General features: G+C 44.7%; 1 protein-coding gene across 3 annotated transcripts; it reads right to left on the reverse strand.

Annotated features, from left to right (window-relative positions):
• Positions 1-261: 261 nt before the first annotated feature.
• ATAT1 (alpha tubulin acetyltransferase 1) lies at positions 262-25,524 on the reverse strand. Of its 3 annotated transcripts, XM_079963672.1 has the most exons (12): positions 25,339-25,524; positions 22,924-22,984; positions 22,115-22,206; positions 21,135-21,195; positions 20,227-20,340; positions 19,426-19,527; positions 18,157-18,202; positions 14,805-14,876; positions 13,687-13,906; positions 5,385-5,482; positions 3,976-4,027; positions 262-1,993 (listed from the first exon to the last, which is right to left on the reverse strand). In XM_079963672.1, the coding sequence occupies exons 1-12, from the start codon at positions 25,446-25,448 to the stop codon at positions 1,642-1,644; spliced, it is 1,380 nt and encodes a 459-aa protein (XP_079819798.1). In that variant the 5' UTR covers positions 25,449-25,524; the 3' UTR covers positions 262-1,641. The 3 variants fall into 3 exon arrangements, with proteins under 3 accessions (XP_079819798.1, XP_079819800.1, XP_079819799.1); XM_079963674.1 differs by lacking the exons at positions 262-1,993; positions 5,385-5,482 and having other exon boundaries at positions 25,339-25,521; XM_079963673.1 differs by lacking the exons at positions 262-1,993; positions 3,976-4,027; positions 5,385-5,482 and adding an exon at positions 5,985-11,372 and having other exon boundaries at positions 25,339-25,520.
• Positions 25,525-26,859: the final 1,335 nt, after the last annotated feature.

The raw sequence follows: 26,859 nt of genomic DNA on the forward strand, positions 1-26,859 counted from the left end.
AGGGAAAGAAAGCTGGAAGATGCAATTGCATCTTTGCACCAGAACAATGACTGCAAAAGCTAATTCATGCATGTTTTTCAGGGGTCTGTGACTGTATCAAATGTGTAATTTATGCATGCTCTTCAATGCTGTGCTAACTTGGAAGAGATACTTGCATGATCAAACCTCAACAACAGCAACAGCTTGATATGAAATAACCTGTTATACCTACATCTACATAAATTCTGCACAGGACACTCATAGCTTAGGGAAGACAACAACTTTTCTGTTCTGTTTAATTCAGTATTTAATGGCACATTCTGTATGATGGTACATATGCAAATGACTGACACGAGGAGTTGACACTATCAAGTCTCTTAAGCTCAACACCCGGTGTTTTCATTAGATCTTAAAAATTCTTCCTAATCTCCAAGCAGCCCAGTTAAGGTGATGCATACTGCTAATGGTTGCGCTTCTATTTAAAATGTTTTTGCCCCTTCATGTTCACCCTGCCCTGTTTGGACAAGGTGCTGACTTACCTTTGCATAAGTTAGCACTCCTTTCCAGCCGGTGCAACGTGGATGCAGAAGCAGATGCCAGAGTCTATAATGGTTTGCCTAAATGGTTTAAACTGATGTGGCCACTACCACCAGAAGAGAATACTATATGGAAAAAGATACTAACATTTGCTCTGTTATTCAAGCCTTCAGGAGCTTTGGCCTAGACACATTAATAAGTTAACAAATGAATGAGAGAACATTAATAAGAAAATGAACAGGAAAGTAAAAGGCATAGGAAGTGCACTTAGCCGATTTTGTAAGGCATTCATTCAATGAAATAAGTATGAACTCACTTTTAACTCCAGTGTTGGCTAATTTGAACTAAACGCTCTACTAAGACCATATTCATGTAGATTATATTTAGTCCAATTAGGAAGAGAAATATACGAAATTGGAAGGGGTAAGTTTAAATCTAGATTAAGCGGATCCAGAAGTGCTAAACCCCTTTTGATTAAATTGGACCAAGTTGATTTCCTGCACATGCTATTTATTCCTTCCTGTGTTTTCTTCCTAGCGCTCTTCATATTCAGGGCAAAGGCAAAGGAAGTGAGCGGCCCTTCCCTTCTCAAAGTTTGTGGGAAGTTCCAACATTGTACCGAAACAATTACCGAAAACTTGAATTCAGGCTTTCCTATTTTCCTTGGGATGGAGCAAAAACCCACATAAGATTTGCCAAAGTAAAATTTGGCTGGCGCATTTCAGCACCGGTATCTGAATTCAGGCCCTTTTAAGTTTACAAATGCAGGATCACCTAATTGAACGGAGTTTCATTAAAACGCTAGTTTCAAACGATGAAAAGAGGATTGCAAACTGAATGGAGCTAGCAGGAAATACAACAGAAAGGCCCCACATCAAGGTGAGTGAGAGGGATATAGCGAATGGCATGCTGCTTCTGCTGGTCCAATCCAGGGCAGAAGGAAAAGGAGCAGGAAAATGCTGGCAATTTAATGCCAGAGGGAGGAGACATTCCAGGTAAGATGGGTTGATCCAAGTCAGTATGTCAGCAAGAGAGGAATCTAAGCTAACTCAGTCCTCTTCCTCATATTGGCAAGATTATCTGTTCTTGGCTGAAGACTACAGCCACAAGTGCAGGCCATTCCTCTCACCAGGGTCTGGTATTGCAATACAGATACTTGTGGTGGATCCATTTGGCTTCATAGGGACTCCCCGCTACTGTCCAAAGTGGTTTCATCTGCCAGGGACTCCTGGGCAGATTGTGCCACCCTCTGTTCTGCTGCGGGGAGAGTCTGGCCATGCGATGGCCGTTTTCACAGGAGGGTTGGCTGTTTGTGACTGTCAAAGCGTAATGGTCCTTAATCCTTTCTGGAGGACTTGGAGTCATAAGAGTTCTGGAGTCCATCCTCTGATGTGTAGCTTCTGCAGAAGGATGAGCTGTCTCTCCCATCTGCCCGAGGTTGGCTGGTTCTGGGGGGCTGATGATGGTGCTGTCCAGCCTAGTGGAGAAAACAAATATCATCATCATGATCCCTTTTATCATATGTGGTGGTCTTGTAGTAAGGTTAAAGCTTACTGGGAAATGGCACACAATGAATTGAAAAGGATGTTCAAAATAACTTTTGGGGGGAAACCAGAAGCTTTTCTTTGGTGAATTATAGGGACAGAACTACCTAAATTGTATAGCAATTTATTTATGTATGCTACTACAGTGGCAAGAATGCTACTTGCCCAAAAGTGAAAAGAAGCAGAAGTCCCAGCAAAGGAAGAATGGATACAAAAACTTATGGAATATGCAGAAATGGCAAAACTTACCGAAGAATAAGAAAGCAAGATAACAAAACTTTTTATAAAAGAATAGAAATGGTTTGTTGAATATTTACAGATAAATTGCAAACAGATAAAAACATTGTCAGGGTTATTGTAATAACCTGCAGTTTCATAAACGTATATATTTAAAGTAGATAATTAAAGGAGAAAATTAAAGGAATTTGGATATGCAGAAAATATAAAAATAAATTTAAGGAACCACAGAAAGAGGGGGAAGTAAGTTTGAAATGTTAAATTGATTGTAAAACTAATGAAATGTATAAACTTGAAAAGTATAAATAAAAACTTTAAAAAATAAATAAATCATATGACATGATCCAAAGGCTAATGGTGGTGATGTTCAGTTTTTACACAATCCTTTTAAAGCAATTCATCTAGACTGGAAGTACAAATTTGATATTGCCATCCTATTCAGAGCCTTCATTAGCCACTGTTGCCTTTAAGAATCAGAAAAGTATCTGGGCAATATCTAACTAAATCGCACTCAGAGTAGACCCACCGAAATAAAGGGATTTGGTTTATTTACATTCACAGCGAACAACTGGAAGATTCCTAGCAGTGAAGGAGGCAGAAAGACTGGCTACTGTGTTGGGAGGGAAAGAAAGAAAACAATTTCCTTCCAGGGATTGAGATTGTTCTCCTGCGGGTGGGGAAGAGCTATAGCTCAGTGCTAGAGAATCTGCTTTGCACGCAGAAGGTCTCTGGTTCAATCCCCGGCACCTGCAGGTACCACTGGGAAAAATCCATGAACCACTGCTGTAGGAGTGCAAATATCTAGAGTGTGGGGTCAGGTGCGATTACTATGAGGAATTCTAAAATATGCATCAAGCCTTTGTGTCCACGATGAATGCATTGCAATTGACAATCATTTCTGACCAAATCCCACAACCCTCTGGATCTCTGGCCATTTCCTCTACTGCCCATTTCTCTTGCTTAACAAGTCATGTACACAGCCCAGTTGCTTTGCCAGGCATGCATCCTGGGCCATAAAGATAGTGGACAAGCTTCTTTGATGTAGCTTTTCTGATATGTTAATCTTAGGATGTTAATCTTAGGGCCAGGAAACAGGTTTCACATAAAGGTGATAATGATCGCTGTCCTCCTGGCCATCCTTCTCATCATGTGTATTGATTGTTTATGACCTCTGGGGTTGCTGAATGCACTCTTTTGTAGTTTTCATTCATTTACACCAAAAGTATGCATGCTTAACTAGTGTTTGTAATTTAATTTGTCCCCACGTGGGGTTTGTTGAAATGCTCAGAAGAAATCTGGTTCTTATGAACACTCTGTCAAAAGCTCTTTTGTGAATAAAACAACCTGGGCCAGGGGCTGGAGGCAGAGATTATTATACGCACCCTTCCCAGAGTCCTGCTGGTTCAAGCCTCTGTGTGTATTCTTATTAATCAGAGTTCAATCCTTCCTTTACTTTGGGAATGCCTCACACTGCTGGTCTATATAAACAATACCAAGTGGGATTGTGCCAGCAGGAGGCACTGTAATATACTTGCAGCACTGCTGCAGGCTGAATTACATAGGCATGTTTGGTTAGATGGTCCTGCACGTAGTAAAATACCAAACCAGAATAGCTTTTGGTGCCTTCAGTTGTTTTATTGGAAGAAAAGTCATGGCGCAGGAAAGTAACAAGAAGTACCTCTCTGACTCCTGAAGCTTTCTGGGTGAACTGAGGTTGTCCTCTAAGTCATCTAGATAGGAAGAAACCAGACAAATGCAGCGTTTCAGTAGTACAGACATGACAATACCCCTACCCCTCCCGAATTCTTCATAATGGAAGGCAGACACACTATATTAAAACTAGCCCTTAGGCAGAAATTCCTCAAACATTAGCAATAGCTAGAAAGAAACCAATCAGAGCTTCGTCAATTAATCTGTTCCACATGGTTGAGACTGCTTTTGCACAAGGCCAGAATTTGATATCGAAGACGTAATTCAAAAATCCTGAGAACCACAGCTTAGTTATTTCTTTTTTAAAGAAACATCTAGGGCAGTGTTGTTGTTTTTTGTCCAGTAGGAACACAGAAATCTGCCTTACAAACAGGCCAGACTATTTGTCCATGTAGCCTAGTACACTTTACAGAATACATCCTTTGGGTGTAGAAAAGTTCCAGGGTCAATCCTTCACATCTCCAGTTAAAGGATCCAGGTTGGAGGACTGGAAAAAGATCCTCTGCCAGAGACAGCACAGTGCTAGGTGGACCAAGAAGCTAACTCTGAATCAGACAGGTTCAATGCTTGCTTTCCTCCTGCCTCTCTAGGCCTTTTGTACTGTCTCTATTAAATTGTGAGCCTGCAGACATGGACTGTTACCTGTTAATTCCTGCATAGTGCTGAGAAAACTTGCAGCACTTTAGAGCAAAAAAAATGAGGCAGAATATTAAATAAGCACTGTAGAGGTGCTATTGAAACGTTCACCGTGAACAGTGCAATCCTAACTGTGCCTACTCAGAAGTAGCTCCTACAGAGTTCAGTGGGGCAGACTCCCAGGTAAATGCAGTAAGGATTGCAACCTGGGCGAGTCCTTTATGGGCTAGGATCCCAGTGCTGTAATGCAAGTGTAGGGAAACCTTTGACCTTCCAGACATTGCTGAACTACAGCTCCCATCATCCTTGGCTATGCTTGCTGGGGCTGATGGGCGCTCCAGTTCAGTAACATCCGGAGGGATGCAAAGGTTCTCCGGATCTGCTGAAACGGTTAACCTGTACAGTGGTACCTCAGAAGTTGAATGGAATCCATTTCAGAAATCCATTCAACTTCCAAGAAGTTCAGAAACCAAGGTGCAGCTTCTGATTGGCTGCCGGAAGCTCCCGCAGCAGGAAGCTCCCACAGCCAGTCGGAAGCCGCGTCGGACGTTCAGGTTCCAAAGCATGTTCGCAAACTGGAACACTCACTTCCGGGTTTGTGGCATTCAGGAGCCAAAACATGCAAGTACCAAGGCGTTTGGGATCCAAGGTACAGCTGTATTTGCCCCACTACCCAGTCCCTTGAGGAAAAAGCTGGCTATAGATCTGGAAATGTCTCCTATGCCTCCAGCGGTCACTCACTTGCTCTTTCATCGGAAAGCTCCACGGCTGGGGCAGAGTTCTTGAAGCGGCTGTAAGAAGACTTCTGAGCCATGAGGCTGTCCTTTAGAGTGCCTGTCCTGGAGGGCGGGAGGGGGAAGACAAGCGGGAGGGTGGAGATGAAGCGGCGGCAGGAGAAAGCAGCAGGTAGGGCAGGAACATCAAGCAAGGATGCAATGGGACAAGAATTTCCCACAGGGAGAGGATGAACAGAATGAAATCCATCCAGTGGGGCACAGTCCGTCCCCCCCATTCAAAAGGAATTATATTGCAGAAGGTTGTACCTGGAGGGGAGAAGTGAGCAACATTGCAATGTATTTTCCCTTGTACTTGGGCGACGTTACTGTATATCAACCCTCCGCCCCTACCTGGATTCATTACCCCAACCCTGTATAAGGTAGGTTAACTCAAGAAGGGCAAGCAATCCGCACAAGGCAAATGAGAGGTTTGAACCAAGGCTTCCAGGGTTCAGCATCAGTGATCTATTTGCCTACTATATTACACCAATTCCTGGAAAGGGAGAGGATTTGCAAGTTATTCCATAAGCCAGCAGATGCGGAACAAAAAAGACAAGACCACACATTGAAACTTTGAAAAAAAAAAATCAAACTTTATTGAAATGTAAACAAAAGTTTTTGTATTTTCCATGCCAGACACCAACAGCCAAAGGCAGTTCAGAGTCTCAGGTGCTTTGATAAGAAGAGAAAGGGGTTGGGAAAGGCAAGAAGCCTCAAGGAGTAGTGCTTCTCAAGCAGCCAAATCTGAATTTAAAGAGAAAAAGGGTGAGGGGCAATGTTGGGAGTTCCCCACATCTGAGCAGCTTTTAAAGTCCGTTGTGTCCAGGGAAAAGGGACATTACTTGGGCTCATGAACATCATTCTAGAGAAAAGCTTAAGACGCTAAGCAAACTTCTGCCTTGTCCACAGACGTCATCTCCAAGTGGCTGCTGTCTCACTCAGCTTCACTTTCCCCCCCATTTAGCAATACTGAGCTGAGAAGGGTGGGGTCTAAAGATGGCAACTGGGGATGTGCTGTAAGACATAAGAACTCCTATGCTAGATCTGACCAAAGGTCCGTCACAGCTTTCAGCTGGATGCTCCCTGAGAAAAATGGCTTCCAACAGGCATGAGGAAGAGAGCCATTCCCCCATTTGGCCTCAGCATCTGGAGAACAGAGCAATACTAGTCCTACTCAAGAGCATCTGGAGAACAGAGCAATACTAGGGCTAGTCCTACTCAAGAGCTGGCCTACTGAAGTTAACAGACACGACTAACTTAGGTTCCTTAATTTCAATGAGTTTACTCTGTGTAGAACTTAGGTGGATACAACCTATTGTGTATGAACTTTAGAGGGCCCATTTTTTAAAGACCAGGCATAGGCAAACTTGGCCCTCCAGATGTTTTGGGACTACAACTCCCATGATCCCTAGCTAACAGGACCAGTGGTCAGGGGTGATGGGAATTGTAGTCCCAAAACATCTGGAGGACCGAGTTTGCCTATGTCTGTTTAAAACCATAAAGGCTGTCAGTGACAGACCTAGCCAAAGCTATTTTTCTAGAAAAAGAGGTGCCAGAACTCACCATGAACGCCTCCCTTGTTCTCTTATAATGGCAATGGCAGCCACCTGAGAGATGCCGGAACTAAAAGCAAGCCCTGGACCACTGTAAAATTATCAGGGCTGGCCCAATATAATAATAATAATAATTTATTATTTATACCCCGCCCATCTGGCTGGGCTTCCCCAGCAACTCTGGGCAGCGTCCAACAAAATATTAAAATACCGTAATACATCAAACATTAAAAGCTTCCCTAAACAGGGCTGCCGATACATTTTGCTGCCTCAAGCTCATCATAACCCCCACCTTTTTCTACATACGAATGAATCTTACTTAACACTGGTGACGGGACAGCATCCTCAGCAGAGATTAGCAGACCATTTGGCACATGCAGCTCTATTCTTCAGCACCTCCCTGCCACTCGTCACCTCTCAGCTTCTGCCACCTGAGGCAGCTGCTTCCCTTTGCCTAACGGTAGCACCGGCCAGCCCTGACATTTATAGCAACACTCGTTGGTGAAGCTCAGTATCATTCAGGGGCATGATCTAAATGCAAGTTGTTAAGAGTCAAATTTAAAAGCAGCACGAGCCAAATACTCCAAGAGCCACTAGGCTGGGGTTTTTTTAAGAGAGAGAGAACAGATTAGATTCAGCCATGGAGGATAGGAGTATCGTAAGCTATCAGAAATGCTAAACTAAAACAGAACTCCAAGAATGACACCAAGTACCAGTTACGGAGGACAAAGAGTAGTAGGAAAACCATCTCCTGCATAATCTTCTTATAAACCTGGGAGCAACCAGCTGACTGCTGTTAGAAACCAAATGCAAGATTAGGTGGAGCAACGCAGCAAGGCAGTCTCCTGTTTTAGCTGAGCCCATGCTACTTGATGGCACAACCTATGCAAGGTGTAACCGCATACAAGGGCAGCCCACACTGCCACATGATACAGTTGGCGGACCACACAGGGTGATGACCACTGGCACACTCAGCAGGCAGTGCTTCAACCTACCCCTGTCTCTGGCCTCTGCAGTCTCCTCTCTGTCGATCTGGTGTCACAGGAGCACAAAACAAACTGTGTATGCTGGAATGCGTGTGGCACTTTACAGTTCTGCAATTTCAGCGCATATAAGGAATGTAGCATTGGGCTCTGAAGTTAAGCATCCCAAGTCTCATGAATTTTCATTAAATCTGTGAGCCTGCCTGTGATGACAGATTTGAAATCAGGCAATGCCATGATTTCAAAGCTCAGAAGCCAGAGGAGAGTCCGAAGGGAAAAGGCAGAGTTTCGTTGCCCCTGAAGTTTCATGGCCACATTTTTATCCTGCCCTTTCCCCAAGCCGCTCAGGCAAGCACACATGACATCTGTATCCCCGCCCCCATTTTATCCTCACAACAACCCTGTGAGGTAGGTTAGGCACAGAGAGGGAAAGAGGGGGTAAGGTCACCCAGTAAGCATCAGGGCTGAGTGCGGATTTGAATCCAAGTCTTCCCCATTCTAGTCCAACACCCCAACCACCACACCACACAAGCTCTATATAGTTCCCTTGCTCCTTATATTATTACTACACCTACTGGTTAAGTAAACATCCAAATTACAGTAGCTAAGCAACCTCATTGGCAAGTTGCTAAAACAAGTTGCTGTTTTCCCTGGCACAAAAGTTTAGGCTACCTTGGCACTTTTATCCTCAATATATGTGCACTTGCTTCTCTGGCATAGTAATTCTCTGGCTGGCATGCCCGACACCTTTCAGTTTCTTGCTGGAGACCAATTCCCCCCTCCAAAGGCACGCAAGACCCAACTCTCATTCTAGGGACTTCTGGTTTCCCGCTTCTCGTCCTCTAAACCTGTCCATCTCCACTCCCAAGTCTGAAAATAAAGGCCAGAGCTTCTGCTTCTCCAGCTGAGGTATCCATTTTGCAGCCTTGTAAGGGTTCCTCTCCTGCTTTGTGAAGACAGGGGCAACCGCTGTAGGTTTTGTCACCGGAGCCACGTCCTTCTACGCTACATCCCAAACACATCAGAAGCCTCAGGGGTGGCATTCTGAAAGGAACTCAGGGCAGAACATGCTTATAGACACAAGAATGCCTGAAGGCAACACACAGTTGGCAAGTCACAAAGTGGAGAAAGACGGGAGAATGCAGGAAGGTGGGCAAGGTGGGCAAATCAGCTTCTTTCTTCCTCTCTCTTAAAATTTGGCAGAGAGGGTGAAACTGCTATCAGTGTTGTGTTCTATGGAAACTGGGTCACGTGGAAACACGATTGTGGCTCTTCTCACATTTCCACCATAACCACACTAAATGAAACCTCAATAAGTACCTTTGGCTACAGTCGCAACTCTATTAGGAGTTAATTTGGGGGATGGCAGGGGGAGAGGAGGAGATACTGAAGGAGGACTAGGTGGACTTCGCCAAGAGCAGCTGTGGCCTTTGCTGGGCTCAACTCTGCTTTAGAGGGATTCTCCAGGGGAACTTTCCCAGGCCTGCTTTGGAACAGCAGAGCCCCAGCTTTGCAGGCAGACAGACGGTCCCAGGCACAATCTGAATACTAGTTGCTGGAAACTACATGAGTGCTCAGGTCCTGCCTGTGGGTTTCCCCATCTGGCTGGCCACTGTGAGAACAGGATGCTTGACTAGATGGGGCATTGGTATGATCCAGCAGAGTCTTCTTGTGCTCTTATGGTGGGGAAGCTGTGGCACCTCCAGATGTTGTCAGGCTCCCAGCACCCATAAGCAGATATGGCAGCAACGTCCCCACCTCTGACCTAGCATCTCTGGGTCAAGGGTGTCAGATAGAAGGAAAAACTCCTTTCTGCCAGTCAAATTAGACTGCGCTGGGCCAGATGGACCAATGGTCTGGCTCGGTACAAGGCCGCTCCATTGGTTCCATCTATGCATACCTTAAAACAGAACACACTGTGGCCCAATTTAATGTCTCAGCCACTCCCTCCAAGGTAAGGGTAACAAGTATCTAGAAAGTGGCTGAGGTGCGTAACGGCAAGGGCGAGGGCGAAAAAAGAGGACTCCTTCAGAGTAAGGGACTATGCATGGCAGGGGGGTGAGGGCAGATAAGGGAGTTTATAGGGGTTTCATAGAGACCCCTAATGCCTGTCCACTAGTTCAGCCTTGCAAGTAAGTTTACAGCAGCTCCTAGCCTGCCCATCTATCACTGTTAAAGTTAAATCATTCTTCCGGCCTGTCCCTATATCAATCTCTGCCATTCATAACACATGGATACAAAACGCACCAAACACAACAGGGAGCCTGACCGCAACTGAAAAAAAAACTAAAACAAACACGCTATACCGTAAGTTTTTCAGGGATCAGATCACTTTGTCAAAATCCACGATGAAAGTGGGAGGGGTTCCTACTGACTAGCCAAACGTACAGGAGAAATATCACGGGCCCCAATTTTAATAATATGAAGCCGCCAGACAGCTCCTCTGACTTGGGCTCTGCTAAAAGCAGTGGATCCCATGTAAAAGGAAACAGGCTTTTGAAGCCCTACAAGAAATAATAATAATAATAATAGTAATAATAATAATAATAATAATAATGCAAACTCTGTTTACCAGAGATAACAGCAGGATGTGTCTGCTCCCCAGGCTGATGCCTCTTTCAGAGGCTCTGAAGTTACAACTGTCTCTCTCCAATCTAAAACTCACAGACGGCCGGCCAGGTAGCGCCTAACACTGTAAATCCAAAACCGTACCTGCCTCATGGTGGTAAGACTATAATAACCATTTCAATAATTCGCTTGTTTTTAATAGTAAAGTAAAATCTGCCATCTGAAGTGGGTGCTCTCATCCCTTCTAATAATACACCCAGTCCTGACAGTGTTACATTTTGTCGCCAGTCCAACGACTATTCATTTAATCTATGTGGCCAGTTTTTCAAAAGTGAAATCTTACAGAACTAAGTGATAATTTACAGTAAACTTGCATTGTCTTCTTTGGATCCATGATTGGCAGGTCACAACAGACGACTGACAGGTCTGTATGGTGACAGGCAGCAGACCACAGTGTCAAAGAGTGTATACTTGGGACGCCAGTACTTTCCCAGCTGTAAGCTCTCACCGCTTTGGAGCTGAAGCCGAACTTAATAAATAATTTGAATTTCATCAAAGCCCAGCAGTCTTTTAAAAACGCAGCTAGGTTCCTTTCCTTAAGGGCATTCCGGAATCTTGGCATTAAAAAATTGAAGACCAAAAACACACACACACACACACGATATAAATAAACCCACATCCTTACAGGTTCTACTCATAAAGCTTATAAAAAGGAAGGGATGAGGAAATTGGATGTAAAACCAAATTTCGCTGCTAGAAAGAACTCAAGGACGCAAGTGGAGGCCCAACGGCTGGGTAGACACAGCAGAGACCGGCGATCAATGGCTGTTTTCAGCACGATTCAGGGAGCTGGTGGTGGAGAGGGGGAGGAAGAGAAGAAAGGAAAGGGAGGGAAGAGGAGGGGATTGAAAACAGAAAAAAGAAAGAGAGGTTAGACCCCCACCATTTGGGGAAAATCTATCAGGTTAAGATAACGAAGAAAACATCTCACTTCCGAGCGACACAGTGCTAATGGATAAATGGTACTCTGGAAATGGTGGGTATATTATACTTTTGATGCTGGATTAAGTGCAAGGATGAGGATGATGGATGGCAAGCACTAAGGAGGGGGAAGGAATGTGGGGATGCTGCCATGGCAAGAGCTGTGTAGGACAGCAAGACCTTTCTAGAACCTCTGATTTCTGAAACTTCCTGAGGCCCTGCCTACATTTCTCCAAACCTTTTATAGCATATCAGATACTATTAACTGCTGTGCGAAATAAATATGACCCAGGGCACTCTTTATTCTGAGGAACCAAGGTGAAAGAGCATACAATTAGAATCGACGCATTAGAATTGAAAGTGCATACAATTAGAATTGAAGACCCATACAAAGTTTTTTTTTTAATAACTGCATTAGAAGCATGCATGGAAAATGTACAATACACGGTTAAAAATTGTATTTCATGCACAGCAACATCCACAACCTAAGATTAATATAGCCTAGTCATGCAAAACTGGCACATCTTTATGGCTTTATAGCTTTCAAGAGCCACAAACAAATCAAACATAATCTCATCTAGCATTCAGTGAGCCCAGTTCAAACCTAGCATCCTTTCGGCATGTCAGATGCAAAGCAAACTGACAAACTGCAAGCGCTCAGTCCCATTTCATGTGGTCTGCATGTGATAAAAGACCAATTCTGCCAACTAGCAGAATTGCATAGAGGAATTAGCCCCCCAAGGCCACAAGGAATGATATGAAGGATTAAATCCTAAGAGGGAGCCTGTGGGTCACTCCAGTGCAAATCTCTCTATTCCTATGTCTAGGGCAGCTCATCTTTGCCATCACTTTCTGTACTTTCCTACATCTCACTCAAGGTTAACCCTGTACCTAAATGAGCACATCTCTGCCCCTCCCCTAGACGTGCAAGTCCCACATTTACTGCTGAAGCTCTGTTGCATTTGCAACCACGTGAACTCCACCCATCCATCTTGCCTTCATATCTTGGCTCGCTGTTGCCACTGCCCTCTCTGATTCCAAGGCTGCCTCTGGCACTCAGTCTCTAGTCCCAACATGGCCTTTTAACTCCTTTGTCCAGGAAAGGGTAAGCACAATGTAGCAACTAGGTACCTATGTAATACACTAGCAACCACTGCCAGGTGGAACTGGAGGTAGCTAGAAAGAGCATTGTAGCTGTTTAAGTAACTACAACGCGCTCGTCCTTCTTCCCTGTACTGTTCACACAGTCAGCATTTCCCAGGGTCTCAAGACATACACCTTTATCCCAGGGATTTCAACACCCACCACCCAATTCCAGATGGTACAGTTTCAAAATAGGGTACTGAGCACATAATTAATATTCTCCAGAATCAGATTTAATTTTACAAAGCAAGATTCTAGCCCTTAGGGTATGAAAATATGTTTGAAGGCAAATGGGAAATGCCTGGTGAAGTCTCAGAAGCCAGAGGAACTGTTGAACGACATTTTTTTAATTGATTTACAGTGGGGGTATTCAGTACCTTGCACAGCTGTAGTCTCCCCATCTCACTTGTCTATTATTATTATTATTATTAAAAATAAAATAAAATAAAATAAAATAAAATAAAATAAAATACATTATATTATAATTATATTCTATTCTATTCTATTCTATTCTATTCTATTCTATTCTATTCTATTCTATTCTATTCTATTATTTACAGCACGCCCATCTGGCTGGGCTTCCCCAGCCACTCTAGGTGGCTTACAGCATATATAAAAAAAATTGAAAAACACCAGACATTAAAATTTTACTGATACAGGAAAGTAAAGTCAGAATGAAATCTGTAAAAGTAAGCCAAATTACACAAATCATTTCATTTTGTAATTTTTTTTTACGGGCAGCAGAATTCAGTTTTTCTTGTCAAGTACTCAGAATGCCTGGATGCATAGTTTGAACTACTTAAGTTCAGGGAACAGACTTTTCTGATAACAAGGCTCCAGTGTGACAAGACAAAAAAAACCCAGAATCTGAAGTCATTTGGAAATGCTTGCTAGTGTTTTGATTCAGAGATCCTTAAGGACTGACTACTTCCCAAGCTCAACAGAAACAATATTCTATTCCACACATACACAGAGAGAGAGAGAGCATTCTTTCCCAGCTACTGCAAGATTTTCAGATACCCCACATCTCCAGCTGTACCTGGTTCTCCGCCTCTGTGAAGCTGGGTCTCCGGGCTCACCATTCATCAAATGGTGAGCAGTTGAGTGGGGAGGGCAGAGGCGCAAGTTCTTCAGCAGCTCCTGCTCGTTGAGGAAAGGCTTGAGGCAGCCTCGCACTGGGGAGTTCCCCAGACTGCTGGAGCGGGTCAGTGAGCGAGACTGGTTGAAGGGCCAGGGTGGTTCAACTTCTTCCTTCAGGACTATTTGTGGGGACATATAAAAAAAAAAAAGGTTCAGTCCTCCAGTTCCTAGAGAGGCCTAAGGTATGCTATTCAAAAAGGCAGCCAATCTGGGTCCCTTAAAAGCCACAACATCACCTTCGCCTTCGCCTTCTACTTGCTGTAAGGCCAAAGACCCAGAGAACCACCTTGCTTTTTTCTCCCACTTGCACTACGGCAAGCTCAAAAACAGCTGCATCCTTACTTATGGAAGGCCAGGTAGAACAAAGTTTGAGTGTTTTCTTCTTTATGCAATGTTTCCCTGACATCCTGTCAGGGGACCAGTTTGGAACTGGCACATTCTAAAAGGTGGTGGCTGAGCCCTGGGATCTTTTAGCTCACTTCCTAGACAAGGGAATCTTTTTTCTTCTAAAAAAAAAATGCTCGCTCATTTCCAAGCTTGGATGGAATGTAGACCAGGCTTCCTCAACCTCAGCCCTCCAGATGTTTTGAGACTAAAATTCCCATCATCCCTGACCACTGGTGCTGCTATCTAGGGATCATGGGAGTGGTAGGCCAAAAACATCTGGAGGGCTGAGGTTGAGGAACCAGTCTGTTGACTCTTCTGACTGAAGTCTGTCTCGGATTTCAAAACTGACTTGCCGCTTCTCCTACTCTCCTAAATCAAACAGCTGCCGTACCCTAGATGGGGCCTAGTGACCTAACTGTGACAGGTATCACAGAACCACGAACACATAATATGCACATTCCTCTGCTTCATGAAGTCAGCTGGTCTCCATCCTACCCTGAGAAACAACACGAAATGGGTTCTCTTGTCTTGGCGTCATTCACAACTTGCCCCCTCAATCTGGAGGCTGATTTGCAATGCTCCCACCAAAAAGAGAACCGCTTAAACCCACTTCAGTTTAATAACTCTTACACTCTCGGTCTGATGAAGAATATGGTTTTATCTCCCCCTCATGACGCTTTTGAGGCAACTTTCTCACTGGAGCTGTGAGGAGAGGGAGAGAGAAAGATGAGTAAGCCTTTGAGGAGGAAGGGAAAATCAGTTAATCACATAAAAACATTTTATCTCAGATAAAATAAAATAAAATAAAATAAAATCTTATTCCAAGCATGAGAAGCAGTTGTGAGGAAGATCCCTTAATAATCAAAATTGTTCAATACTGGGAGGTATATAAAAAGGGGGGGATAGAAATAAGATGAAAATAGGAGAATAAGTCCAGCAAAGCCAGTGCAATTTATCAAAGTATGTTCTAATTCTTATATTCACAAAGTACAGATCAATAAACTCTAGTTCATCTCATCGGACCAATTGCCCTTATAGAAGTTGATTATTAGTAGGCTAAAAAAGAGTATCATTTAATTATCTCCCTCGTAGATTTAAAAGAACACATCCATGTTGGACCTCCTTTTTACACCCCTAATGTTTGCCGAATTAATTTCAATTTAAATAAACAGTTTATTATCCTCTTGGTAGTTAATTAATTCTAGGCTTTCAAGTTTTGGAAAAGTTACTGCTTTGATGCATGGAGCTTGAGGCATCTCGTCGTGGAGCTGCGTTGGAGCTTGGTGCTTTCGGCTCCATCTCACCCTCACAGCTGGATAGCGGGACAAGAATCCCAATTGTGCTGCTGGACCCCTTTGAACCCAAAAAGAACCTTTTGGGCTTTCTCGGGGGTGCACAGCGCCCACATGCTTCCCCCAGAACTCTCACGATGAGCGAGCCGTTCATGGAGAACAGAGCTTGCCGTCTGACACCATTCCACAGTAACCCGGAAATGGGAGTAGGGATTTTAAGAGCTTTTTCTGAGCAACCAAATGAATGGCAGTTCTAAACTGTGTGGGTGACCATCTAAGAATTAACCTAGAAGAACATGATTTCATGAATGGTAGTTAAGGCATGCAATAGGAACAGTCCCTTAATTGTATTCAAAGGTCTAGCCAACAAGCAAAAGCATGTGTAGGCAATCTATTCAGGAAATTCCAGGAACAACACTGGAAATCTGTCATTAGACAGCGGGCCCTCACTTCCTTTTCTCTGTGTTTAATTAGCATAATTGCCATTCCATTTTCAGATTCTTGGCAGATGCTGAATCACAGCCAACTGGATGTGATATACTTGTTCTACACTTAAGCTTAGCTTGAAATTATTACTCTCAAACCCCCATCAACGCCACTAATATAAATCCTGCGGCGGCGGAGGAAGCCGCTTGGGCGCCTGGGGTGGTGGGCCCAGGGGTGGAGCAGGGCGCACCACAGGGCCTCCGGAATCCACCTGCCTCCTCCCACTCAGCCACCCTACAGCTGGGGGGAAGGCAGCGGGCAGACCATTTGGGCAAGAGACACGTGGCTCGGGCGCACTGCAGGTTCCACGGTGAGTGCCACCCGGCACTTTGTCATGCCCCTCAGTGGTGACACCCAGCGCAAACCTGCACCCACTGCACCCCCCTTCGCCCTTGTATAAATCCATGATGTAGGATTTTTATTAATGTAAAGAAAGACTTCAGTTTTTGGAGCCGCCAGCAGGCCCAGACAGAGCGGGGGCCATATGGGCCACTTGGCCCAAGCCTCCGATTCCAAAGGGGGCCTCGGTCAGCATATTTTTTTAAAGCACTACAGTATTGTATATTTTCCATTTTGTTTTTATATGCAGATACGGTTCAAGCAGAAGAAGAAGAAGAAGAAGAAGAAGAAGAAGAAGAAGAAGAAGAAGAAGAAGAGTTTGGATTTGATATCCCGCCTTTCACTACCTTTAAGGAGTCTCAAAGCGGCTAACATTCTCCTTTCCCTTCCTCCCCCACAACAAACACTCTGTGGGGTGAGTGGGGCTGCGAGACTGCAGAGAAGTGTGACTGGCCCAAGGTCACCCAGCAGCTGCATGTGGAGGAGCGGAGACGCGAACCCAGTTCCCCAGATTACGTGACTACTGCTCTTAACCACTACACCACACCACACTGGCTCTCAAGCCTTGAAATAAAATTATTTGTCAGCATAATTTTTGTGATAATTATTTATATACCGTAGTTTTCGCTCTATAAGATGCACCAGATCATAAGATGCACCTAGTTTTTGGAGGAGGATAACAAGAAAAAAAATATTCTGAATCCCAGAAGCCAGAACAGCAAGAGGGATCGCTGCGCAGTGATCCCTCTTGCTGTTCTGGCTTCTGGGATAGCTGCGCAGCCTGCATTCGCTCCATAAGACGCACACACATTTCCCCTTACCTTTTAGGAGGGAAAAAGTGAGTCTTATAGAGCAAAAAATATGGTACTTACTTATTTATAAGACTTCAGTTATCCCCAGGGTAAAAAAAAGGGAGGCGGCACATTATTATCTACCTGGCCCGGGCCTCTGCCTGGCTCTGCAAGGCCCTGGCTGCCAGTCTTGGGGGAAAGGATAACATTGTACATGGTGTAGACAAAATGGGGAGCTTTTATCCCTCTCTCATTATACTAGAACTTGGGGACATCCATCCTCAGGACAGAGAAAAGGAAGCACTTCATCACACAGTGGATGACTAACCGTGTCTGGAATTCAGTACACAAGATGCAGTAATGTCCCGCCAGCATGGACGGCTTATACAAATTCATCGAGGGAAGGCTATCAGTGGCTAATAGCCATGATGGTTATAGCTCTACTTCCACAATAGACTGCAATATCTTTCCAAATATCAGCTGCTGGGAACCACAAGTCGGGGTTGCACTCAGGTCTTGCTTCTGAGCTTCCCTTGGGCGTTTGGGTGACTACTGTGGGAAATGGGGTGCTCAACTTGATAGGGCTTGCTTTTATTTTGGACCAAAACAGCATCCATACATCTGAAGCCTTTCATGACTTGGACATTCTGGCTATTTGGGCCCAGAATAACCATCTATTGCTTGAGGGTTCCATTTTAACTTCATTACAGGCACAGAATAAAGTCATTCCATTATTCAGCTCAAGAGTGGGAAACAGAATCCCGCGGTCAGTCACGTGCTTGTGTAAACCGTCAGATCATTGTGCACAACGCAAACACTGAATTCTACCATAGATTTTGGAATCCTTAACATCGCAAGCTGCAAATATTGAGTATTCATCAGGAGGTGGCAAAGGTAACTGACACGCAAAATGCTCAGAAGCCAGCCTGTGTTGAGGGAGATCTTTTTTTAAAAAAGTGAAGAAGCTTCTATACCGTTTGCCTCTTCTAACCCTTCTCATGAGCAGCCCCCCACTCTTAATCACATGCAGAATCACAGCAAAAGGATGTAGCAATGTTTATGCCACTGACTCACCATGGTGGTGGCTGAAAAAGCCCTGGAAGATCACAAAGTTGTTCACCTGAAAGAAGAAAAACAAGATTTTTAAAAAAACAGCCAGCAAACCAAACCTACCCCACTGTTCCAAGCTTCTTGTGAAACACATTTGTATGGCTCCCTACAGTTACCTCCCCACCCACCCTCTTTTTTGCAGCTGGTCTGCATATTTGCTTGGGGGGGGGGATACAACTCTTAAGGGTAAGAGCTTAGTAGCAGAGCATATGCTTTGCATCTTGGTTTGTGCAATTTATAAGCCTTTCACTACATGGTGACAGGTCATAAAAATAACATATAAAACTGCAATACGCACACACAAAACATCGAACTATCATTCAATTAATCATCAGCAAAACACTTATTACAATATACTTGGAAACAGGCAATGAAACAAGATCGTACTGACTGGCTACTTACTATTCTCTTTAAATACAATCAATCAAAGATTCCCAGTAGTTTTTGAGCACAAGGTCTTCAGGAGAACAGGGTAGAGCAGAGATAAGGAACCTCTGGCCTTCCAGACACTGTCAGACTACAACATCCATCACTTTTGGCCATTAACCATGCTTGCTGGGGTTGATGGGAGTTGGAGTCCAACAACTCCAGCTGGAGGGCCATATGTTCCCCACTACAAGGCTAGAGTGTCTGCTGCGTGGTATAAGGACCTGTGCGGCATCCTACATCCCTCCTCTGTGATGCTTAAGCTAGTGACACCAGGACCAGCTCCCAACCTGGTTCACGGCACATTTACCAGTGTGCCGTTCCACTAAAGTGTGGCATCTCAGAACCACCTCTGGGCGACCCAGAGAACAGTCAAGACGCAAGATACACTTTTGCTGCTATGGGGCTGTAAGCTGCCTAGACGGAAGATCGTTTGGGAGATCCAAGTGGCTCTGAGAGGATGTGCCAGGTAGAATAAGAGAGCATTCAAAATCCATTTTATTCTTTGCTTCCTGCACAACACACAGCTATTCCCAACTTCTCTGGAGCCATTCACTTCTTGCCCCACAGTCTGTGCAAGCTTAAAAATGAATACTTTCAGAGATGATGGACACGAACTCAAGTGAACAAAGTATTATTGCATTAGCTATCAAACTGCCTTGAGGGTGATTTTTTATTAAAAAAACAACCACCACCACCAAGTGGTGTATAAATTTTATGAAACAAATAATAAAATAAGTCAAAAGGTGAAGGAATTGCTGTTGCTTTCTTCCGTTCTGGCTTCCCATCACAAAGAGACCAGCTCACCTGGGGAATAGTGTCACAAAGATTATAGTGTTTCCGGAGAAAGCAGAGCAGCTTCTCTGAGGGGCGATCCACAGCCAGTTTGTGAGGCTCCATTCGCTCTTGCTGAGGGAGGGGAGACAGAGAGAAGTGAAGATAAAGGTTGGGGACTACAGCTTCCACCTCAAAAGAAGGGGTACAATTTAGGAGCTGGATCTAAAGCATCAGTCGCGGGGCCAGCAGCAAGGTTCAATAACAGGGAGAACAGGTGAAAAGAGATATCATCAAAACCAAAGCAACACTCCCAACAGCAGCTCCTGTTATTTACAGAAGAGAGGTGCAACCAGCTTGCTAAAGCTGTGAAGCAACTCACAGGGCAAGAATGTTAAACAGTGGATCCAAAGAGCTTGTTCCAACCCCATCCAGGTCAGCCTGGCTACGTGAATTAATTAATGCCTATTGGGATAACCATCTGCACTGGTTCCATACAGCTAAAATTAAAATGAACTGAGAATAGCTCCAGGGCCATAGAAACCACAACGGCCACAAATAAACATTGCACATTGGATGGGATGTGTTCTCAGAGAGATAAAATATCCCCTGGAGAAGACTCTGTGGAGAAAGTGTATTTCATGCCTGTTGTCTAACTGATCAACTTATTTGTGGTCAAGAATGAAATCTCCACACAGATTGATTCACTGTGAAGGGGACTGAGCCTTTAAATGTAGGAAGTGGGCACACGGAATACAGGGATATGTGACCCAGCCAGGATATTACAGGGGCGGGGGAGAGACAGAGAAAGAGAGAGAATATGCAGAGGCACACCTGCAACATGTAATGGAAGAGCTCCTTGCCATAGCCATGCCTCTGGAGGGACTCGTGAATGTAAAAGTCCAATACGCACAGTGGTTCCACTTCGTTGTGAGCTCCGTGGCGGTCCTGAAAGAAAGAAGACTTGCAAGATGTGTATCTATATATAAAAACAGAGCAGAGTACACAGAATAAAAACAGACACTTCATACTCGCACCACAAGTAACAGAGCTAAAATATCTGAGCCACTTACAGTGGTGCCTCGCAAGACGAAAAGAATCCGTTCCGCGAGTCTCTTCGTCTAGCGGTTTTTTTGTCTTGCGAAGCAAGCCCATTAGCGGCTTAGCGGATTAGCGCTATTAGCGGCTTAGCGGATAAGCGGCTTAGAAAAAGGGGGGGGAAGGGGGGGGAGTCGGAAAAACTCGCAAGACATTTTCGTCTTGCGAAGCAAGCCCATAGGGAAATTTGTCTTGCGAAGCACCTCCAAAACGGAAAACCCTTTCATCTAGCGGGTTTTTCGTCTTGCGAGGCATTCGTCTTGCGGGGCACCACTGTATACTAATACATGCTAGTTTACACTTACATTTCTGAAATTCAGGCCCCATGTTTTGACCTAGCATGCAACACAATTAAAAGGAACACCAACTATAGCTCACCTATCTATATTGCTAGCACTTTCATGTTAAAAATCCTCCTTCCTTCTACCTTCAACACATACAAATGTCAGCTGACTTCATGGATATTATAAAGAAGGGAGGCAGTTGTCCCCACCTAGTTCTGCTAGATCTCTCAGTGGCCTTTGATACCATCAACCATGATTCTTTAAGGAAGAGGATAGTCTTAGTCCTGTTTGGTACCAATGCCCCTTTTGCACCAGAGACAACTGCTCTGCACATAAAGGCAACTTCGCATTGCAACTTACCAGTACAAAGAGTTTCTTGTATCCCACCTTGAGGAAGCCAATTATGACTCCTTTCCCGGCCCTGGTAGCAATGAAGAAAAGATACAAACCATTAGTTAGAGATGTATGAACAATGGGCCACTGAGGCAGAGGAGGGCTATCATTTATTACTGTAACATATTTATTCCTGATGGCGCCACGGGATCTACATTCACTTAGAGCCAAAACATTGTTTGCAAAACACCTGCTTATTTACACTTTTAGGGCAAGTAATAAAACCTGCTGTGTAAAATTGAGATAAGGGGCCCAAGGTAGACTATCAATCTTCCCTAACCTGGTGCTTGCCAGATGTTTTTGACTACTGCTCCCATCAGCCCTGACTACCAGCCATGATTACTGAGGCTGACGGAATTTGGAGTCCAACAAATATCTGGAGGGCCAAAGTGTCCTCATCCTTGAACTAGAGGCTAGATGTAGCAAGAGGAAACAGTACAGCATTATTAAATAGAGACCTTTTTTTGCTTTTCAAATTCCAGAATCATAATGATTTATGCAAATCAGGAAAATATATGCTATTCCAAGAGCAGAGGATTTTTGGTCACAGACAGAGGGAAAGAAGCACACAGACACAGGAATACATGGAACTAGCAACTGTGAGGGACAAGCAACTGTGCTGAAGGAAACAGGGCAAGATCTCCCCACCCACCCAATAAAAAAAGAGGGGGAACTCTGATATTTCAAGCATTTTGCAAATCCCTGAAAACTATTTCTATGGTTGCTACGGCTAAGCAGATTGTATAGAGTTCCTGTGTATGGTTCAGAACAACAAAGCCTTTTCTTGCTGCATCCCAAGATGTTCCCACAGAAATGGCTTGGGCTGCAATCCTATGGACACTTACCTGGGAGTAAGTCCCACTGAACTCAGTGGGATTTACTACTGAGTAGGCATGCAAAGGACTGGACCCTTAAGATTCCAGCCCCTCAGTCGCAGCCACACTCACGTTTTTGCTTCGCTGTCCTTCAGAATGTAGAGAACATGGCGGTTGGTTTGCATCCGTGAGGCGCTGGTGATTGGAGTTGGCAGATTCTGGGCCTGAAACCAAAAAGTTTCGAGTTTCACTAACTCGAGAAGATTTTTTTTTTTTTTAAGGACTTGGAAGGGCAACTGAACAAACTGATATCTGAACTGGAGCTTATATCTCTTGGAGAGAAAAAGTTCCCCTCTCTCCTTTCTTGCGTCCTCTAGGCAGAACTACACTGCAAGACAGTGAATCTTCCAGGCCAGAGCAATTTAAGACTTACAAAACCAAACCCTGCTGCTTCACCTGTGCTTCTGCCCAGGCATTTAGGAGATGAGTCATTTTCAATGGAACTGTTTCTCCCATCCACCCACTTCTGCTCCACAGTTATATTTGTGTTTTAGTTACAGATAGGTAGCCGTGTTGGTCTGCCATAGTCAAAACAAAATAAAAAAATTCCTTCCAGTAGCACCTTAAAGACCAACTAAGTTAGTTCTTGGTATGAGCTTTCGTGTGCATGCACACGAAAGCTCATACCAAGAACTAACTTGTATCTGAAGAAGTGTGCATGCACACGAAAGCTCATACCAAGAACTAACTTAGTTGGTCTTTAAGGTGCTACTGGAAGGAATTTTTTTATTTTGATTTGTGTTTTAGTTACAGTTTTAAGTGAATTGGCCGAGGCTTACAAAGGATAGGCAACCTGGCTTCACACACATCCTCCTGTTTACCCAGAAACTATCATCCACTCTGCGGCCCTTTAAACCCTCCAGATGAAAACCCTGACCCACCTTGGCAGAGGCCCTGCCCATCTCATCTATGATCCTCATGAGCTGCTGCTGGTGATCCACCCTGGCCATGAAGAAAAAGAGAGAGAAAGAGAAGCAACTAGGTTGAGAGCCTGAATAATCTAATCAGAATAGAAACCTAGAACAGGAAATGGTCCAAATCCTTGAAGGAGGAGAGGAATGTTTGACACGTTGGAGGCAGCATAGTATCAGGCAGCTTCTGCAATGTCATACCCCGGGACAGAAAGAAATAATAGGAGGTTCCTGGAACTGACTGAGCACATTAGGAAAAATAGCAACTCAGAACAGAGATAAATTTTGGAAATGGTTTAAGGCTGCCTAATAAAGATCCACCCAGGATGCTAAGCAGAAAAAGACTGCTGCTGGATCAGACCAGAGGTCCATCTAGGAAAGCATCATTTTTTTCCTCAGTAGCCAATTTGTGTTTCTGGGAATACCACAAACAGCATATGAATCTAACAGCCCTCTCCTGTTGTTGCTGACAAAAGCAAAAGGATAACAGATTAGTCAACAAAAGGTACCTCATCCATGCAACCAGGTAATCCTAAAGCAATGGGGCATCCCCCTGCTATACACTGTGGATGGATGGAAAGAATGATGCTAATGTAAACCAATTTATTTTTCATGCTTCAAGACCATGGTTTTCAGACTCTGTTCTGAGAAATTCTAGGCTTCCTTGGAAATTTCTTAAGAGGTTCATCCAAGTAACAGCAGACAAGCTTCCATGAAAGGCAACTTGATCACCATTACTTATTGGCCTTTGCAATGCTCCCCCTGCAAGATAGCTCAAAATACATACTAGATCACCACCTCTATTATGAAGGGGCAACTGTGGAACCTCAAACACCTAACAAGAACCCTACATCAGGGTAGGGTACCCTGGCCCTCAGGACTCTTACCAGGTCACAGCCCTCATCAGCCCCACTTCACATCTTCATGTGTTTTTGACAGGCTAGAATGCTTCATTGAACACTGATAATGTCTATTGGGTGCCTGGATGGAGGATGGGGAGGGGTGTGTCAGTGTGTAGAAGAAGCTAGCCTACTGTACAAAGATAGCACAGAGAAGCTCCTGAGCAAACATGTTAATGCATAAAGGATTCCCTACAGATATAATGCCTGAGAGGCACTGCTGTAAGACAACAGGAATGCAGGGACAGTATCTGCCACAGGGAACTGTTATATCTTTTCTGTGCAGACTTATAGAGCAAAAATAAACCCCCTGCAAAGCACATAAAGCAACAGGGATCATTGTTCTAAGACAATAGATTGAAGTAGATTAGCCACCATTCTCAGGATGGCAGCTGTAGCTAATTTTAAATATCCTATCCCAGGCTGTGCAGGTAAGAGTAAACCTGTTAGCTACTTCACTTTAAGACTGTTCATGGTCGAACAGAGAACTATAAATCATGCTCTGAAGTAGGCCGATAACATTTAAACCTCACTATTAACCATTTTAAATTATAATATTCTATACTATCATCTTCAAAATAGTAGTAGCACCTTATATGCAACAATCTTCAAAACACCCTTACAAGGCTATGACAGTGTTGAATGTTGACATGTTGAATGTTAGCCAACAAAGCTTAGGTTTAAGTTAACTTTCTTCAGATTGTATAAATGTCTTAATCATCATTTTAAATTTAAAAAAACCACCACCACCAGGCATCTATGCTAACATGCAACCATGGAGCAATGGACCTGTGAACCATTTATCATTTCTGTACCTACCCATCCTTCATCCACTTCAAGCGTCACAAGCACGGGCTAACCCCCCACTTTATTCCCAAAACACGTATGCGAACGTGAGGCTAGGATTCGATTCTCTTTTCAGCTAGGTGACCTTGGGCCAGTCGCTATCTTCAGCCTGACCTACCTCACGGGGTTGTTGTGGGAGGGGAGAAATGGAAATAACAGGTAGTGACGGGGGGGGGAGGCATGCAGGGGGGGAGAGAGAACCACGTCTGAACAGCCGGAATTCCTTGAATAAAAAGTTGGGCACAGATGTTAGCATGTAAACAAAGAGTGAAAGAGCGAGAGCAGGAACATTCATGGCTAAGGTCACATGTCTGGGAGTAAAGCCCCGCGGCATTGACTTCTGAGTCAGGAACCAGGGTGTCAAAATGTGAACCTAAGAGGTGAGAAGCAGCTAGGGTTATCAATTACCCAGCATGCCCCGCGCCTGAGACAATAGATGGGCGTGGGAACAGCGGCTCCTGAGGGCGTCACGGGCGCGCAGGGAGAGCGCCTCCTCGCGGTGCTGAGGCGCAACTGAGGGGGTCGGACCGCCGCCCTGCGCTGTTTTCGCGGGGCGAAAGGAGCCCCATAGGCGAGGGGGGCGGGGGTGGGGGGGGGTATGGCAGCCCCCCCCCAAAGCCCGTGCCGCTGCCATAGTTACCTGTGGGTCGTGGCGAAGCCGGCCCCCCTCCGTCCCGACGGTCGCAAGTGTTGATCCACCGTCGTAATCCGCTCCGCGAAGAGCGCGTCCACGTCGAAGGGGAACTCCATAGCCCCGGCATCCGGGTCCTTTTCTCCCTGCCGCCCCGGTCGCGCCGACTCACGCCTCTGAGCGACGCGGAGCGCGCGCGCGCGGCCGGCCCCGCCCCTTGGCGACCGGGCCTGCTGCCGGCGCCTCCGTTGCCAGGCTCGCCCTAGCAACCGGACGGCCCCTAGCAACCGCCGCCTTCCTCGCCGACCGCCGGGAGTCTAGACTTGAAGGCCCGCCAGCGGGGGAACCTGCCTCCGTTGCCACGTTTACAACGCACTTTCCCTTTAGAAGTTCAGCCTTGCCCTGGATGTCCAGCAGCACGGATGTCTGCTGAGTTGTTGTCCCTGTTCGCCAGCCTTGCTTGGCTGCCTTGCTTAAGGATCTTTTATTCTTATTTTATTTTTAATTGAATGCATTCTATTTTACACCATGATGTGAGAACGTGACACCTGTTTAATAAAAGTATACACATCTGTAACGTCACCCAGAATACACTTTTAATGCACATTTTTTTAAAAAAAAGCGCTCATCTGACTAATTGCTTTGCAGTCCAATCATCATCATCATAATAATAATTTATTATTTATATCCCGCCCATCTGGCTGGGTTTCCCCAGTCCCTCTGGGCGGCTCCCAACCGAATATTAAAAACGATACAGCATTAAACATTAAAAGCTTCCCTAAACAAGGCTGCCTTCAGCTGTCTTCTAAATTATAATAATAATTTATTCTATATACAATAATTATTTATACAATGCAAATATGCAATAGCTTGGAAAACAAATAGTTTAGAAAATGAAGGCCAGTGTAAAAAGACTACTTAAACCTATAACAACAGTATAGTTTCTGCATGGCTCATCTTTACAGTTTTCTTACTGCTTTGTCAATACAGTATAGTATACCGGTTAGCTGTTCCTTCAGCTGGCTCCACTGCTCTGGAGATACCTTTTTCTGCCAGGTTTCATTTCACCTCCTTGATCCACCCAGCATTCTGTAGTATCAATTAGGACTTTACCTTTAAAATCATGAACACTGTCGTATCTTATTTTACCAATCTGAAACATATTCTCATCTCAGTTGCTACTTTGCTTGGAGCTTTCACCAGTCTTCTGTTTCTTTACAGGCTTTTTGGGCACTGCTTGTTTTTCCTTTTCACCTTTTTGTCAACTTCACTGTCCGAATCACTGGCAGATGAGCTTGAAGATACAAGTTCTTTTGATATCAGCATTGTTCCACTCAGTGCCCGCTGCTCTCACTGCCTTCTTCTTGGCTTGCCCCCCACCCATCCACCCATAAGCATCTTTTAAATAGTAAAGGTAAAGGGATCCCTGACCATTAGGTCCAGTCATGGCCGACTCTGGGGTTGCGGCGCTCATCTCGCTTTATTGGCCAAGGGAGCCGGTGTACAGCTTCCGGGTCATGTGGCCAGCAT

The sequence above is a fragment of the Podarcis cretensis genome (genome assembly GCF_951804945.1).
Source record: "Podarcis cretensis genome assembly, chromosome: 2".
Classification (NCBI taxonomy): Eukaryota; Metazoa; Chordata; class Lepidosauria; order Squamata; family Lacertidae; genus Podarcis; species Podarcis cretensis.

Coding starts and splice junctions, on each gene's coding strand:
- ATAT1 (XM_079963672.1), bottom strand. CDS start 25,448: ATGGAGTTCCCCTTCGACGTGGACGCGCTCTTCGCGGAGCGGATTACG. Junction 22,207..22,923: donor TGGGCAGGGCCTCTGCCAAG/GTGGGTCAGGGT, acceptor TTTTGGTTTCAG/GCCCAGAATCTGCCAACTCC. Junction 4,028..5,384: donor GCTTTCCGATGAAAGAGCAA/GTGAGTGACCGC, acceptor CTTCCTATCTAG/ATGACTTAGAGGACAACCTC.